Source organism: Ixodes scapularis, unplaced genomic scaffold (assembly GCF_016920785.2).
Source record: "Ixodes scapularis isolate PalLabHiFi unplaced genomic scaffold, ASM1692078v2 PGA_scaffold2__306_contigs__length_199485367, whole genome shotgun sequence".
Taxonomy (NCBI): Eukaryota; Metazoa; Arthropoda; class Arachnida; order Ixodida; family Ixodidae; genus Ixodes; species Ixodes scapularis.
In genome coordinates, this window is record NW_024609857.1 from 133,478,666 (window position 1) to 133,497,386 (window position 18,721).

General features: G+C 45.5%; 1 protein-coding gene across 1 annotated transcript in view; it reads left to right on the plus strand.

The window, feature by feature from the left end:
- The window catches only part of LOC120836322 (SEC14-like protein 2), a 75,472-nt gene that overhangs the window by 19,817 nt on the left and 36,934 nt on the right, over positions 1 to 18,721 (plus strand). Inside the window, exons 2-6 of the mRNA XM_040218037.2 lie at positions 322 to 391; positions 8,808 to 8,851; positions 14,878 to 14,940; positions 16,441 to 16,534; positions 16,610 to 16,704. Of these exons, the coding sequence (XP_040073971.1) occupies positions 322 to 391; positions 8,808 to 8,851; positions 14,878 to 14,940; positions 16,441 to 16,534; positions 16,610 to 16,704 (366 nt within the window). The remainder of the gene's footprint in view (positions 1 to 321; positions 392 to 8,807; positions 8,852 to 14,877; positions 14,941 to 16,440; positions 16,535 to 16,609; positions 16,705 to 18,721) is intronic.

Sequence of the window (18,721 nt, forward strand, 5' to 3'; positions counted from 1 at the left end):
CAGGGACACTGGGCGAGTTAAACGAATGATCATTGTTCCTGCTCACTTTGCTTTTTTTGTTGTCTACGTGTATTTTAAGTTTTTCACTCCTTGTGATCCTTCTGTCGTGCGCTGCGATTGGCTGTCTCCATGCTTTCCAGGAAAGTGAACATACAGATTTATTTTTAATTAAAGCGTCAGTTACGTTCTTATGTAACCTGTGTACATAATGTGCTGAATTTCCTGGTAATGAAGCATGCGTCTTCAACCACTAGTCGAAATGTCCCGGCCTCCCATAATATTGGAAAAGTCAAAGAGACACTCAGTCCCTTCTCAATGCAGCTCAAGAGCCGCCTGGTGGACATAAGATCTGACGAGCACACAGACTCATTCCTGCTTCGCTGGCTCCGAGGTGAGACAAGGCCCTGGCTTTGTTAACATTTTTGCCTTACGCTGCCATTGCGTCTGCTATCTGCAACAACACTCCCCCCCCCCCCCCCCCCCCTCAAAAAAAAAAAAAGAAGTTGGGGGGGGGGGGGTTATTGTGCTATGTTTGGCACGGAGGATACAGAGTCCTTTGCAGTGAGCCTGGTTAACACCATGCCAGTGCACTAGAATTTTGACGTCATCACACTGCGATCGAGTGCACGCCTATAAATTTGAGAAGTGTGCTGCATCTACCTTCGGCTGGTTCTCGTGTCAAGGCATTGCGTTGAAGGATACTCGACTTCGAGCTCGAACCCCATTGCTGAGTAGCCGTTATCCGACTGCGCCAAATAACTCATTCATTCAATCATCTCATAAAATTCTGTGCTCACGAAGAGCTGATGCCTTAGTCATGATGCACAAATAATGAGATTCATCGGAAACAAAATAAAATGATGAAACAATTTCATTTAATATTTATATTGATAGAGGAAACTGCTCAGAGGCCTTAGGTATTACAGGTGGTGTTGACCTGGCCAGTGTCAAGCCGCACATGCTCTGCTGCTGAGGTGTTTCGTTGCATTGCTTTGATGGGCGCTCCTGCTAAGGCAACCTGCTAGGGCAACTCATGTTATAAATGACATGTAGGAAGATTGCAATCTGTTTCTTTTAGGTGTAATTTCGCGGTGGATTTCTTAGACTCCCATTAAAGTAATCAGCTATATAAATTTTCTGCGTTCAAAGGTAATAATCATTATATAATATAATAATCATTATTTGCGAAGTCACCTAGTTCGTACGCCATGGTTACATGAACTAAAACGATTATGTAACGTTACACTAATTACTTGAGCTAATACCGAAGGAAATAGAGGACGACTTGGCATAAGAAGCAGCTATCCAGCGTCCACACCTCTCAGTTGTTGCATTATAAAACAGACAGATATAAAAACATTACCACGAGCGGGAAGGACCACGTGACCTACTGAAGTAAACTAAAGTATTCGAGAAAAAGACAATTAATTTGGTAATTCTGCTATTACTTTTCAGACCGTGTAAAGTAGTGAATCTATTATTTTCTCATGTGTAGCTCTAGCCGTACCCTAATTGATGTTACTACATTGGGTCAGGTGTCAGTATTACCCAGCTTTAATGAATATGGCTCTTGGTACATTACCCAAGTACCAAGAAGCATACTGCGAGCTTAGGTACACGCACTGCACGTGCAGCCTTTTGGAGCAGTAAAAAGCCTAAAAAAAACGGCACTTTCATGTGCGATTCTCAAAACCTTATATTCATCGTTTACTTCATATTACTTATAATCATAAGACGAAAGCGTCCAGCGCCTGTATACGTACGGGCTCAGTATTCGCCTTGGCGCTGGGCCAATTTGGCAAAAGGTATTCGCGGTGTCATATGTTTGCTTCACCGACAGCTGTGAAGGGTCCATGAAGTTTTCCCGGTATAGCATACCGCTGCAGTGTCTGGGCAGCGTATTTGAAAACAACTGTGTGCAATCGGAGCACGGGTCGACTTTTATTTACCGATTCTGAGCACGTAAAGCTCAACCATTTCACGACTTTCGCATAGCAGTGAGAAAACCTACAAACGCAACGAAAACGCTCTCGCTGGTCACGGTCTGTTTTTAAACGGTTTTGACTCGATGACTATCGCCCCTGTGTTCGGGAAGAATCAGTAAACAGGATAGTCAGGGCGTTTTAGTATAAATAAACGTGTTATTGATCCGCGTTTTTCTCAGAATTAAAGGAAGGACGCGTTCAAAAATGTTTTCAGGGTCAATTAATGTCTTTATTTCAGACGAAAAGAAGTCTAGGGGGCTGGGATAAAAGAAGACAAAGTTGTGTCCTGAATAAGTAGAATGATAGTGTTTATATATTTATAAACATTTTTACATAACTATGAACTATAACTATTTAGAACGATATTGTTTATATATATATATATATAGAGAGAGAGAGAGAGAGAGAGAGAGAAAAATACTGTTGCGTAGGACGACGAAAAGTGCATAGGAAAGTAAACGTACCTCGAAGGTTTTCGTGGAGTTTTATTACATATAGGTCGATGTTTCGGCCTGAGTCAGACCTTTTTCGAACTTTTTCGAAAAAGGTCTGGCTCAGGCCGAAACGTCGACTTATATGTAATAAAACTCCACGAAAAGCTTCGAGGTACGTTTACTTTCCTCTCTCTCTCTCTCTATATATATATATATGTTTACTTTCCTCTCTCCCTCTCTCTCTCTCTCTCTCTATATATATATATATATATATATAAACAATATCGTTCTAGATAGTCATAGTTCATAGGTATGTAAAAATGCACAAATGCATAATAACGAAAGTTGAGGAGTTCCAAGAGAGGCCTTTACTCCACCAACGTTTCAAGCGGGGACCGCTTTTCTTCAGGGTGGGATGGTGTGTCAAATCCTTTACTCCACCAACGTTTCAAGCGGGGACCGCTTTTCTTCAGGGTGAGATGGTGTGTCTAAAAGAGAGGATATTTGACACACCATCACACCCTGAAGAAAAGCGGTCCCCACTTGAAACGTTGGTGAAGTAAAGGCCTTTCCTGGAACTCCTCAACTTTCGTTTCACGTCTACCCGACCCATTGCACCTTCTCACCGTGTGTGTGAATATATATATATATATATATATATATATATATATATATATATAGATAGATATAACTGGGAAGAAAAAAATCTTGGTGAAAACAGCAACACCGGACGATTTATTCTTCGACATTTCGGCCGGAGTTCGGTCTTCGTTAGGAAGAACTTTTACAGATGAACGCGAGTCCAAGTTTCAAAAGCGGCGGGATGACGGTTGGAGTTTCCAAAGAAGCGTAGGAAGAGTTCCAGATGGACAAACATTTACACAGTGCTACGGTCGGGTCCTACTTTCGGCGGGGTGACGGTTGGAGCTTTCGCGAGAGGGAAGCGTAGGGCAGTTCGTATCCAGGTAAAGAAGCTTCACGGTCGGGGCCAAGTTTGAAGGACAGTGGTTTGACGGTTGTTATATATATATATATATATATATATATATATATATATATATATATATATATTTACATCTGTCACGGTTCGCCCGAGACGGGTCGCACGTGGAATGAAGAGAACGTCAAGCGGCAGAGAAGTTGCTACACTATATTTACAAAATACAAACACAATTCAAAGACCAAGTCAGGAAAACAATTACAACAAAAAAATACAAAAAAGAAGTAGGTTTAACTATGTAACTCATTGACGGGCAAAGAGGCGTCCGTCCCTCAGTCCCTCAGATGGAATGCCCCTGATAGTTCGTTGCGTGGACGAACCGCGAAGAAGTGCATCTCACCGTAGTCACCTCGAATCCTGGGCTTTTGAAGTAAAGAGTTGTAGTTGGAGCTTGGGCGTAGCAAGAGTCGGGCAAGTCCTGGACCATAACCATAGACCTCCTTCCGGAGCTCCTCCTCCGACCGAACCTCAGGTTTCGCTGGCCATCCTCTCTTCCTTAGCTTCTTTCTCTTGTACCCTTCAGCTGTCTTTTGCAGTCTACTTCTCTCTTCTCAATATGGCATGGAGACGCGAAACCTAGACATTGCCCCCCAAACACGAAAATGTAATTTGGTTAAATTTTTTCTTGGAGTTTACTTCTACGTGGAACAGCTATGTGGTCGTCGGCAACGCAGCACAATTTCAATCTTCCACAACCACACTTCCACATCACACTTTTCTTAACAACTTCACTACTACCATATCACTGAGTCCAAGCACAGGCGTTCGATATAGACGAAACAAATCTATCAATCGAAACAAAAATACCAAAGCACACGCAATGATAAGCATTCTACAAAACTCTGTAAATGTTTCTCAATATTTTGCCCATTCCAGAAGTGTCTTATTTGATTCAGTGACACCGATACGTTTCCTTCTTTTCCCAAACTTCAAAGCCAAACAGAAAACGAAGAAATCATACTGCTAGAAGTAGCACGACACTGTACTTCACGAATGCAGACTGTGTTCTTAACTGCCAGCTTCCCCCCCCCCCCCCTATTCTTTCAGGTGTCATTACATGCACAACTCACAAAACCTACGATGTTAGTCACCCTCAGAAGAAAAAACCTTAGTCCACATAAGAAGAAACAGTTTGAACTCGGCTAAAGAACTAACTTCCTCTACAGATTTCTCAATAGACACTAATTCTACACCAAACGGAAGACACTTCAAATAGGCACACACTGATTCGAATTTATCGAAAATCACTTCGTGAACCAGCTATCGAGAAAAGCAGATTCGATTTTCAAATGTCTTCGCGTAACACATTAGCAATTCCAAAGTTTAACAAGCAAAGATAGCACTCAGTTTTCCAATACCATAACAAAAATTCACGAACATACGAAGACGAAAACAAAGATATTTTTCGAGTAATTGGCACAACCCGTTACGAGAGAACCCAGTCTTAATCTTTCGATGAGATATGCAAGTTACTGATTACTCATCTAACCTTCAAGCCTTCGCCTTCTGGCTTCCCAGCTTACTGTGACTCTCAACCAGACCTCAGGATTAAAGATAAATTTCGCATGATCTCTCCCACCCCCAGATGATCCAAATTTTCACATTAGCGTAGCACGTGCTCTGTCTTTTGGATGAACTTTACACAGCATGGCGGTCTCTGACTTGCGAGCGGTCTCGTCGCCTGAAGGTCTTTCCTTTGCGCTGCCTGAGCAACATTCTGTGCGCGTTTGACCTGCATTTCAAACAAAGCTCGCGCTTCATTTTTTCACCCGTAGATTCATGCTTCGCTCTCTTAGCACTCGTTGTGCTTTTCTTAGCATCTCTACCTACAACCACGGGGTGCACCTCAGTGTCCCCTGGGTTCGACAGGCCTGAAGCTTCAGCTTCCCTACTCGCTCTGGAATATAGTTCTGAATCTCCAGAGGACGCATCCGCGCCTCTCATGTGGCCGCCCATTTTTACCAATGGATTGAAACCGTTGACACTTGTCGGCTCCAAAGCTTCCCTCCTTTGAAAGCTTTCACTCTGTACTGAGAAATCCTCAAATTCCCTATCAGAACTTTCTTATGCATCCTCCTCAGCTTCCAGAAGTGTTATCATCTCGTCCAGGCGATTGCACTCCGCCTGAAGACAAGCCGATTCCATCGCACTCTCCTCCCTCCACTGATGTGCCGACGCAGATGTAAGAAATTACTGCTCGTTGTCTCGTTCCCACTGTTGGGTTACCTGCTCCCACTTTCGCTCTTCTTTTAACTCTGCAGCTGCTGACTCAAGTAGCGTCCTCAGCCATTCCTTCAGAGCCACACCTTCGAGCCCAACCGCCTCTTCGATTTCTAACACTCGAATAAATATCATTTTGCCACAGTAAGATAGTAATGTAGTTACTATGCCCGTGAGGAATGAGACTGGGTGCTCACAACAAACGCCGCCATCCTGAGATTTATGCATTTTCACAACACAACGTTTGTCTGTAGACCATTCTCTATATTGACACCAGCGCGCCTCGGACTTTATAGCATCAGGATGTCAGAAGCATCCTGGCAGGCTCGCCATTGCCACGGTTCGCCCGAGGCGGGTCGCAAGTGGAATGAAGAGAACGTCAAGTGGCAGAGAAGTTGCTACACTATATATACAAAATAAAAATACAAACAAAGACCAAGCAAGAAAAACAATTACAACAAAAAAATACAAAAAGAAGTAGGTTTAACTATGTGGTTCAATAACGGGCAAAGAGGTGTCCCTCAGTCCCTCACATAGAATGCCCCTGATAGTTCGTTGCGTGGACGAACCGCGAAGAGGTGCATCTCACAGTAGTAACCTGGAATCCTGGGCTTGGAGAGTAAAGAGTTGCCGTTGGAGCTTGGGCGTAGCAAGAGACGGGCAAGTCCTGGACCATAGCCATAGACCTCTTTGCGGAGCTCCTCCTCCGACCGAACCTCAGGTTTCGCTGGCCATCGTCTCTTCCTTCTCTTCTTTCTCTTCTACCCTCCAGCTGTCTTTTGCGATCTACTTCTTTCTTCTCATTTTTGCATGGAGCCGCGGAACCATGACAACATCTGTACGAAGTGCGCCGTTAGGACTTATGCAGTATGGTGTGTGTGTGTGTAGGGAGGGGGGGGGGTGAAAATATAAAAAATAAATAAATAAGCGCAAACATGGTTCACGATATAATTAAAGCAGCTGTGCAACAATTTCAGGGCTTTGCTTAAAATATTGTGGAAGTTGATGCCAAGCACTTCTGTAGTGAACTACAAAAAAAAAAAAAAAGATTTTGCCTGGATACCCTAGTTTTTATTTTAAAAAAAATGAAAAATATCCAGGTTTTTGTAGCCTCTCAGCTCGTACGTCGTCTTTCGGGTCACGTGCGCAGTGACGTTGATGGGGTAGGCGCGGGGTTCCGGAACAGTTCTCTCTTTAGAGCCATCAGTGAGCAGCGAGAACTCATCCGCTCTCGACCGGGTGACCACGTGCTGGCGGGCGCCGCGCGAACAATATGGTGAAAGGAGGAAATTCTCATCCGGGTCCTGCCATAGCCGTCCGGCCCTGTCCGCCTCCCCCTTTGGCTTCTGGCGGCTGTTTGCGGTAGCTGAGAGAGCTGACGGTTTTGTGAACCTAGGATAGATGGCGCCACTAAAACTCCGTATAATAAAAGTTTTGTCGATGATACCTGATTTTTGACGCATTTATCAATATGTTGGAACGACAAGATTTATAGAAAAGGTACCTTTTATCGAGCAGGTATTCGCACAACTTGCTATCTTCCTACAAGATTTCCCATTGACGTCACGCCGCGTGTTTCTCATGGCCGCCGCTCGCGGCTGCAGGTCGGGGAATATTCTAAGTTTTGCCTCGCTATTACGCGGCGGAATTGCAACATTTCGATCAAACGAGGTGTGTTTTCTGTCATTTGTGACAATTTGAACACTATTAAAAGCAGAAGATGCCAATTCTTTCAACGTTTAAATCGTTGCACAGCTCCTTTAATCTCCGCAATATATTGTAAACAACAGTCAGAATAGGCAACATACACAACTTTTTCCGGTGGCATGTCACAATCAACGATAGTTTGAACCCGAATAAAAACAAAGAAACAAGAGAGGCCGTTTGTATAATACCGACATTGCCCCACGTCTTTAGAGTCATTAAAACTTAACGAAAGCTCATGTGGTGGCATGATGAATATGCCTTTTTGTAAACCTGTATGTACGTGACATACACGGTGCAAAATGTTTCGTCTTAAGCACACAGTCCTACGACATGTTTGAACCGTGTGTTTGCACTTTGCGAAGAATGTCTAAATTTCGGTATGGCGCATTTGTTGTCTTATTTTCCCACGGCAGAAAATATTTGATCTGCGGTCATTGAATGGACAAATATCACGCGTTTAGACGCAACTTTGATCTCGCGACGACGTGCATAGCTTTCAACATTTCAACAATCCGAATTTGTTTTGTGCGTATGACGATTTCGAAGCACAAACAGATATTTTAACAAAGTATTGCACTGTCGTTTCCAAACAATTTAACCCGCGGGAGCACTTTTAGTGACGTGCGTAGATGACAAAGCCAAATATCTGAAGAACATGTGGGCGTTCAGGTGGCGTGCCAATACTAAATTCCGTGATTACAAAACGAAAGACGCCTGAAATTAATGTGTAGGCGCGAGAAAATAATTTAATGAGACAGTTAAAGCCCATCTAGCTTCAGCGTTCGGCTCGAGACTCGAGCTCAACCGATGTCGACGTCGACGTTTCGCGCCGTAGAGCAGTTGGATGTAGGTGCCGCCGCTCCAGACAACACAGCATGTATACGAGTTTGGCGGTTCCCGCAGTAAGAAAACTGGTGCGCCGTCGAAAAGCGGATTGTTTGTCCCTCTCGAGTATCCCCCCCCCCCCCCCCCCCCCTTTCCTCCGTACTTCAGCCTCGGAGGTGACATTGAATCACACCGCATCTAAGATGCCTGATATTTTGCTGGCAACGATTTCTCACTCGTCTGAATAGCACTCTAAGGACATATTTGATAGCGGATTTAGCAAAACTCCGTCTTTCCTCTCAGACTTATCACGCGCATACTGCGTTGGGCTAGCTCAATAGTCCTCTTGGGGATCGGGTCCGCGGTTCGGGAATGGCCGATGCTTGCCCTATGACAACTAATTGTCACCTAACAACTCCCTGCCATAAGTGACCGCATGAGATATATTAAAAACGGTTACGATGAAACCGCTAGTCATTATCAAAGAAGTCCATATAAATATAACCCACGAATATTTTATGTGCTAACTTATCTAGAGCTACATCGTGAGTTTCGCGCACAGACGATCTACGACAGAACAATTTAGTTAAACGGCGGGACACTTCTTTTGTTCATATTTATTTTATTTTTTTGCAGCTCGAGATTTCGATGTCGCCAAGGCTGAGAACTTGCTGCGAGAGGTGCGTATTTGTGGTTTGTATCCGTACTATTCTAACTATCTCTTCACCTACAAGAAAACGCTTCATGATTGCTCACCAAAAATACTTGCCGGAGACACGTGCTTTTGGCCAAGAAGCAGTAACCTGTGAAGAGAGCAGGTTCGATCTTTTTTTAATACTACTTTTGCTGTATATGAACAGATACGAACAAACAATCTCTAGCTCAAACACTAATGGTGGTATTCGGTGTCATTGTGCCCTAAACAAATCAGAATGACTAAATTGAAGAGACGGCTAGTCGGTGCCGGGTGTACGTCTTTATAAATCACGGAAAGTCGAAAAGAATGGACGGGACACGCGCTTATGCACAACAAATAAAATAAGTTTTACGTGACCAAAGCTAGCGAATTGCGCTGACAACCTCACAACGCGATGTCAATGAGCTGGTTCGGCTGGTGCAACATGACGATGATATCGTGTCGTGATTGCGTGGATATTCCGGTGATGTTCCGTCGCACGGTAATGTAACATTTCGTTATTATTTTTTTTATACGTCACACGGTGATTGTTACTCCTGTGCTACGCGCCGGAACTAACACTGCATAGGCACGTACCGCGCACCTTGCGATCAGTCAGTTAATTGTACGGGTACCACGACTGAAGAACCTCGTGCCAGGCCCCCGGCAAAGACACTAGTTGTCGCGCGGAAGCTGCATTTCAAGACGCACGTTTTGATATATTTGGCGACGTTTTGCATAACGTTGCTTCTTTATAAAAAAAATAGTGAACGTTTCTCTAAAACGTGTTTTAATTTTCGTGTTTGGGATTTTATTTCTTTTTTTTTGCTTAGTAATATGTAATTGTAATTTTTATATATGGTGTGCATGTTATAAATTGTCTATCGAATAAATGAGAAAAGAAATAACTCCTTGCCTGCTTTGGTCTGACATTGGCGGCTGTGCAAATTACCATAGTGAAATCTCGGCAACGTCGACGCCTTCTGCTTTTCAATTTTATATCTCTAGAAAAACGTCTGCTATGGTGTTCACATATAGCTTGTTGTTCCTCCCAAGAACGTGGCTTTCACAAATATTTGTTACACAAATATAAAAAAAATGACCCGGACAGTTATTGTACGGTCTGTCGTGTAAACACCCAGCTGTGAATTTCAAATACAGTTATACTAGGTTGAAAAAACCTCCCTGCGTCTATCCGAGACTGGGACTTGGATGAGCATCGTACCGGCGTGCGGTCGTGTATCACTACTTCGTGAGCACGTTAAAAGACTCCAGGTTAGCAGTCGTACTGCACTAGCCGGATTGCTCATCTACAGTGTAAACCAGTGTCGCCTCATCCTGGCAGACCGACCTTACGCTGTATGAATCACTAAAACATTCAATTTGACTTGAACCGAACAAAATTAACCTTGAGAGAAGCAATGTTTGACGGAGAAAGTAATATGTCGTTACTGTCAAGGGACATTACCTCGCACTTTTTCTGGTAGAAAGACGTCAAACAGGTTACCAGTCCGTCTGATTTGTTTTAAAAGGATTAGACACGTCATCTCGATTGATGGCGGGCAGCTTTGGAGGAATGTCGATACAGCTTTCTGCAAAGTTCCATTTTGATTTCAAACTACCCCGAGTCGCAACAAGGGCCTGCGGTCTTTTTGAAACAAGTTGACAGACAACGATTCCCTCGTAATCTCTCAAGCCTTTTCTGCGACTTCTTGCATCTCACAATCCTTGAGTACTTTGCAACAAATTCATTTTTATCTGCTAGAGATTAACCTTGCAGGGCTGAAACAACCCTCTAAACGCTGCTCTTGACTTCCTTGAAACTCAGACTCAGGCCTAATCGCAAACTTTCCCGCTTTGTCAGTGTGGAGAAACGAAAAATTACCAACTTCTAACTCCTTCTTACGCCCCCTTACTGCCGTAAAATTTCTTTTACAAGAGCCGTACCCAGTAACCACTAACCTCGAAACTGCCAAGATCGACTGTTCAACGAACCCTTGTCTCCCATCAATTGGGACTTTCGCAGCTATGCTATGGATGTTCGACAGAATGTCTAATTTTTACGGCTCAACGTTCAAACAGAACTTTGGTCCTTTCAGAGCGCTGCTCTTAGGCGCCCGTTTCCGGCTTGAGCGGCGTCGGCGTCGCCGTCGGCGTAACCGCGCGGTGCATCATGGGTAAATTTCCCCGCTAAATCTAGGGAAAAAAATTCTCCGTTAGATCTAGTGGAAAAATTTCCCCGCTAAATCTAGCGGAAAAAATTTCCCCGCTAAATCTAGTGGACAAATTTCCCGGCTAAATCTAGCGTAAAAATTTCCCCGCTAACTCTAGCGGATAAAATTTCCTCGTTAAATCTAGTGGAAAAATTTCCCCGCTGAATCTACCGGAAAAATTCCCCCGCGAAATCTAGCGGAAAAATTTGCCCGCTAAATCTGGCGGAAAAATTTCCCCGCTAAATCTGGCGGAAAAGTTTCTCCACTAAATCTAGCGCAAAAGCTTCCCCGCTAAATTTGGCGAAAAAATTTCCCCGCTAAATCTAGCGGAAATATTTTCCCGCTAAATCTAGTGGAAAAATTTCCCCACTAAATCTAGCGGAAAAATTTCCCCACTAAATCTAGCGGAAAAATTTCCCCACTAAGTTTAACGGAAAAATTTTCCCGCTAAATCTAGCGGAAAAATTTCTCTGGGCGGTCACGTGACCCCCTTAGGTCACGTGACCCCCCCCCCCCCCCCGAGGTCACGTGCCCCCACGTGATTTTGGGGACCTCAGGGGCGGTCACGTGACCTTTGTGGCCTTGGCTCCCCTATTGAAAATTCCATCAAGCTACGTAATTTGGGACACCGACTGCCAGTCAGCAGCCTTGGTGGAACGTGATGGACCATCAGACGTGATCTGATTGTCCATCAGATGGCGTCTGACTGCCACTGCGAAGGAAATTTCATCAACAAGGGCAGCATTTACATAAGAGTAAAGCTATAGGCAACTCATAAATATCGCCAAATGCCTCGATAAAATAAAATGTTCAAGAAAAAAAAAAGGAGAACCACCGCGGATCGAACCCGCGACCACATGCGTACAAATCAGACACTTTAACCCCTATGCTACGCCACTTTTTTTCTTCTTTATTGCCTATGCTACGCCACCGTTGCAGAAACTCGATTTGACTATTCGTTTTATACGAGACGCTTCGGCTGCAAATGCAGTTAAGCCGTCAGCATGTTATGCAAAGCACTCGTACATCACTCGCCGTACTTCAGTTCTACTCACCTGCCATGTAGAGTACTTTCGCGTCGTAGAACGATTCTTTTGTTCGCGCGTCACCGGCCCAGTAGACCTGGTACACCTTGTCGTCTTCAACTACACCGCTAAAGTCCCTTACATCGTCGGAACTCACAACACGCTGGGTCTTGTCGAGTAGAAATTCTACTAAAACATAAGACATTGTAGAGCCCGGGCAGGATCGACAGGTTGGAGCAAGCGGGCAAACAAAACGAGTCGAGAGCGATCGTTCATGAAAGCTCGGCGAAGCCTCTATGGGCGAAGCGAAGTGCGAAGTGTCGTGTTCGGCTCTTCGGTGGGCTTCTGATCAAGGTTGTCGGTCGGTGGCGTGTCATATCTCTAACGTCAGCGGTTTTATGGGCTCACGTCCTAAAATCGTTTTCTCGTGCATAGATTACTTTTCGTATAGATTTGACGAAATAGTGGTATCCGAACGAACTTTACGTGCTTTGACCGTACGTCTGTCTGCACGTCAAAGCTTTCTGACGTACAGTCAGAGACAATCGATGTACAGTCAGAATCACCACCAAGACATCCTGATGGCATTTCGCGGCGGCCGACTGCCACCAGGAAACCATCAGAAAGCCGACAAGCGGGGTCTGACTGGAGTTTGACTGTCGGTCAGAGTAACTTGTTGGCCAATCAGACATGATTGACGTACAGTCAGGCACAGTCAGCGGTCCACTAAAAAACATTGACTGCCAAACAGGGTTACATTGATGGATTTTTCCTTCGGGTCCTCCTCCCGAAGAGCTGCGCTCTAATTCGGCGTTGCAGGGAGTTGTAAACGGGGCTGGATCGCTGGCAAAGGTGGTTACAGATACATAAGAGGAATGATAGACGGAGGAAGCCAGCGAACTTTCATCCGAGAAGATGTGTCCAAAAGGAACCAACTGCGTATTCTCGGCGACATAAATAATAATTTTTTTATTTATGTCGCCATCGTTAGAAAAATTGTTATTGTTAGAAAAATAAATAATAATTTTTCTAACAAAGACGCCGATCGCCTTGGAATAAAGAGATTCGTTGGCTTCACCCCTTCGCACCACTCTTGACACGCTTTCTCCCACCCATTCTTGCTTCCCTGAAAACTTCCATGTCAGATCTGACCCCCATTTCCATTAATGCCTCTTCTGTATAACCAAACCTCTATATTTTTAGAGCGCAGCTCTTAAGCACCCGTTTTTGGCTTGAGCGGCGTCGCCGTCGGCGTTACTGCGCGGTGCATTATGGGACGTTTCCCATGATTACGTCACACGGGACGTCACCTGTGACGTCACAAGACTCACCAGTGACGTCATAAATGACGTCACACCTGACGTCACGTGGGACGTCACGAGGGTCACCAGTGGCGTCATAGATGACATCACACGTGACGTCACGTGGGCCGTCACTAGGGTCACCAGTGACGTCACTCGTGACGTCACCGCGCGCTGCATGATGGGTAAATTTCCCCACTAAATTTCCCGGAAAAAGTTTCCCGGTAAATTTAGCGGAAAACTTCCACCGCTAAACTTAGCGGAAAATTTTCCCCGCTAAATTTATCGGAAAAAATTCCCCAATAAATCTAGCAGGAAACTTCCCCGCTAAATTTAGCGGAAAAACTTCCCCGCTAAATTTAGGGGAAACCTTTCCCGCTAAATTTAGCGGAAAAGTTTCTCCGCTAAATTTAGGGGAAAAAATTCCCCGCTAAATTTAGCGAAAAAATTTTCCCGGGAAATGTATTCAAAAAAATTGTCCCGCTGGAAAAAATTCCCCGCCATATTTAGCGGGAAATTTTCCCCTAAAAGGGAGGCGAGCAGGAGAGGAGGAGGGGAGGGTACGGATGAGGAGGAGGGGCCATACCTTCCTCTTCGTACCTTCCCCTCCTTCTCCTCAAGAGCTGCGCTCTAATTCGATGTTGCAGGGGATTGTAAACGTCTTTCTTATTTTTTGTGTCAAACTTCTTTTCCAAATGAAAAACAAAAATCATTCTGTATTATACAGGGATCTGAACATTTCTTCGCTTTCCGCAAGCCTTACGTGAGCAGTCAAAAGCTTTCGCTGCCCACATTCCTTCACAAGAAGCACGCGGAAGGACGCTGAAACCTTTGAGTATGACGTCAAACCCAGCGGATTTTTTCGGTTTTTCTCGCGTCTCTTGATACGTTCGTGTCAAATGCTCGCGATATTCAAATTCACAAGACAAAAATACTCTGGAATTTACCTCAAACTCGTTTTCTTTTCAAGAACCTTTTCAGCTTCCCTTTAATGAGAAACGGAGCATAAAAGCATCGGCCACACAGACACGTGAATGTGATAAAGTATGGCGCCATGAGTTGGCGAACGAACCTCTGGCAGCTTGGTCGGTCTGCCAAGAGCGAGCACCTAAGCGTTACAATCGTCGGCGAGAGGTTAAGAATGTTGTATATGCTTCGCCTATAGCACGAGCTTTGTGGCTTTGACAGGTGGCAGGCAACGAGCGTTTACAGGGGACTGATCACCTACTGAAATATTGACATGTCGCTCACTATAGGCTGGAATCCGTCACCGTCATACGTGAACGCTCGATTCGCTGAATAGGCGAGAGGGAAAGCGATCGGGTGTTTCTTCTTTTCTGTATACGTTAATGTACTAAAACAAAAACTAATTAGTGTCCTGGGATTTCGTGGACATTTTTTAGTTGATGGATTTCACTTTTAAGGAACAGTTGGGAAAACTAATATCATGGTTCCTCTCAAAAAGATGGATGGGTTTGGCACTTGTTTCAGGACATTAAGTGGCGGGCAGAGAAAGACATCGGCTCCATCACAAAGACGTACAAGAGCTCGGAGGTAAGCTGTCGTCCCCTGCATTTCTCTGAGGGCACCTGTAGATCCTATGGCCAGACAGGCTGTAACGTACGTTTAGATTAACGTTCTAGTGAAGGCCCGTAAACTCGGTTAGCACATTCGCTCTGGTAACGCTTGTGTAAAAAATATAAACAAATGCGTCATATCAACAAAGTACTACCTGATTCCGGTTAAACGCGATGCAAGGTAAGCGCTTGCAGTGGAGGAAAAAGCGACGAGAAAGAGCTTTAGGGAACTACCGAAACAAGACCCTTGTCTGCAGCCATTGATAACATGAGTGTTTCGATGGTTTTAGATGATTTTCTAGAACACATGTGCGCCATGCTAACACCTCACACAGATAAACTTATAAGAGCTTTGTATTGCGACCTTATGCGGTAGACTATCAGCGGAAACTAACTTTTGCTCAGGTTATTCGTATTTTAAAACTGCTTTGCTGTGTGTTTTAGTCAGAGAAATGTAACCGTCGAATAAACGTTACACTTTTAGATGTTATAATCCAGAAGAACAGATTAACGCGATCTTTCTTGGGGTTTCCCAAGCCTATCGCATTGCACTTCGCGACACCGTCATGCTGGCATCTGCGCTATAATCCGTACACACCAAAGCTGCTGTGCCGTTGGAGTCAGGCGCCTGCTGAACCAATGATTGCCCCCCCCCCCCCTTTTTTTATCACCTAACTTTTTTTATTTGGGTATGACTGGGAGGAAGATCACGTGGCGAAACATGGGAGCACAAATGGCCTAACTACCATTTGGCTTCCAGCGCAATGTGATCTCAGGGGTGAACCAAGTACATATTCTGTTCGTCCGTTAAGCTGACAGCGCGGTGGAAGCTATTGTGCTCGTTGGACGAGTTGCGCGTCTATTTCTCGCTACGTGATCACGCTTTAATCCCTGAACCCAGTCCACGCGCGGACGGCTTCAGAACTTTAAATGGAGTCGGTTGGTTGGTGCGGCAAGCGCGTAGGTTCCACCGCACTGTCAGCTTAAGGGTGAGCTGAATATGTAGCAGGACTATCGGGGCCGGCTTGCTGGTGAATGCGGGTATCTCTCTCAACGTTTAAAATAGCCGCCAGAGGAACTCTAATGTCACGTGACTGACTCTGTGGGGACAAGGAAATAAAGGCACCTAGAGTTAAAGTCAAATCTGTGCCTCAACGTCGTTCCGGCTTTGATCTCTTGTTCCCCAATTTGGCACGCAGAAAGAGGGCAAACATGCTTGAAATGTAAGTAAAATTAATTGTACTCGTGTCATCTGGTAGCAGCGTGTAAAGTTATTTGCGCGGAAGGTCGGTTTAAGGGAGAATGAAAGAAAACGACAGGCTGAACGGAATCGACATGAATGCCTGTCACGTCACCTCAAAATCCGACTGGTAGCTTTTTTAACCGCCGGGAGAGATACCAGGATACACCATGCCAACCGCCCCTGCGGTTTCTCAAGTGTCCAAGGGCGCTGATGTTGCGGGCTTTGTTGGCGCAGGTGGTGCGACGGTACTTTCCGGGCGGTTTGTTCAGGCACGACCGCGGCGGGCGGCCGGTCTGGATCCTTCCCTTCGGAAACGGAGACTTCAGAGGTATCGAGGCGGTATCTCTTGGGCGCAGCTGCCCGAGTCAATCCCAGCTCACGGGGCTTACATTCTCTCCTTCAGGAATGCTACAGTGCGTGCCTCCACAGCAGATTGCCGATGAAGTCGTGTACACGCTTGAAAGAATTCAAGAGGAGAAGCGGAAGAAAGTCGAAAAGGTTTGTTGGCATTAATATGTAAAATTGGGTTGTGTGTATGTTTTTACAGCCTAGAACGTGTTCTTCCTCGACGGGTGACGAGTCTCCCAGCTGTAGATGAGCAATTTAGCCAGTGCAGTACAACCCATAGCCTCGGGTCTTTAACGTGCATCACGCAGTAGTGATGATACACGACCGCAGGCCGGTTGCGTTAATATGTATTTCTCGTCGACTCTGTTTTCCCCTCCGCTAAGCTCTACGCATTTACGACACCGCTACTGTACGTGCTCGCCACTGTTCTTGTCGTCGGACTTCCTCTTGTGGGGCCAATAGGGCTCTATGCCTTGCTATGTAAACTGCCGCAGTGTGAAAAACAAGATCACCGACATGCGTGCGACATGTTGGTGCTTCTCACTTCGTCGTGGCTCAACCCTGGCGTGAACGACGGTTAGTTTTTCGATCTCTCTTCGCACACTGTATTTCGCAAAGATACACGAAGTAGGGGCGGATGAGCACTGATTGCTGTGCCCTCGGACCTCAAAGCGGTTGCTCGATTCGATCTGGAAGATATATATCTTGAGGCACTGTTCATCTAACTATTGCTGCCACGCGGCTGGATCCTTCTCGATTGTGTTTATAGTTCACCGCACGTAACAAAGTCCTCATAGAATCACCTCGACATCGCATTAACCTGTGCAGCAGACACAACATACAAGGACATGTTGATAATGGCCAACTTTACTGCACACACAGACCTGTAGGATCACGGCGAGGCACTTCTTAGCGATGGAGGCGATGACCTACCTCTTGATGCGCTGTCTTCCACTGAACTCTTCTAAGTCTGTCGATCCCCTACCCACACCTCAAATGGCTCGAGCCCTTGCTTCCTTGATTTGGTATTCGTCTCGAACGTTGCAAGATTTTCGACTTGCGACGTCCTCTATGAGCTTGACGGCACTGACCACGCAGCAATTAAGTTGACGTATGCTATCACGGTGTCCCAAAAGGGACGTTTTGCCTGGACTCTTTAAACTATGCCAACATGGACCACGCCCACATGATGAATTTGGCACACCTTGTTCCCAGGGCTGGCACCACCATGAGGCAGGGCTGTGCCTCAAGCTGCGATCTTTTGTGCGCCCTTGTTGCTGCCATTCAGATATTGAGTTTTAGAGCACAGCTCTTCGGGGGGCGCCCGTTTCCGTCTTGAGCCGCGTCGCCGTCGACGTCGGCGTCGGCGTAACCGCGCGGTGTATTATAGGTAAATTTCCCCGCTAAATTTATTGGAAACATTTCCCCGTTAAATGTAGCGGGAAAATTTTCCCGCTAAATCTAGCGGAAAAATGTTCCCGTCAAACTTAGCGAAAAAATTTCCCCGCTAAATCTAGCAGAAAAATTTCCCCGCAAAATCTAGCGGAAACATTTCACTGCTAAATGGAGAAAAAATTTCCCCGCTAAATCTAGCGGAAAAGTTTCCCCGCTAAATCTAGCGAAGAAATTTCCCGCTAGATTTAGCGGAAAATTTTCCCCGCTAGATTTAGCGGAAATATTTCCCCGCTAAATCTAGCGGAAAAATTTCATCTAGCGGAAAAATTTCTCTGGGGGGGCACGTGACCTGGGGGATCACGCGACCCCCCAGGTCCCGTGACCCCCCCTCCCCCCGAGGGCACGTGACACCCCCAGGTCACGTGACCCCCTCCCCAAGGTCACGTGGGGGGTCACGTGGCCCCCCACGTGGACCTCCCCTCCCCGAGGTCACTTGACCCCACCAAGGTCACGTGACCTCCGGGGAGGGTCACGTGATCTCCCCCCCCCCCCCCCGAGAACACGTGGCCCTTAGTTACCTTCCTTCCTACTCAAAAGCTGCGCTCTAATTCGGCGTTACAGGGAGTCGCAAACGGCTTTCACTTTTTTGTTTAATAGGGCCGACTTAGTTTTTATTTACATAAATGCTATTGAAAGTCATTAACATGTCATAAATAAGTTAAACTTCAAAAATTGCCAAACTTTACCAAAAATAATAAAGGGACACAACGTG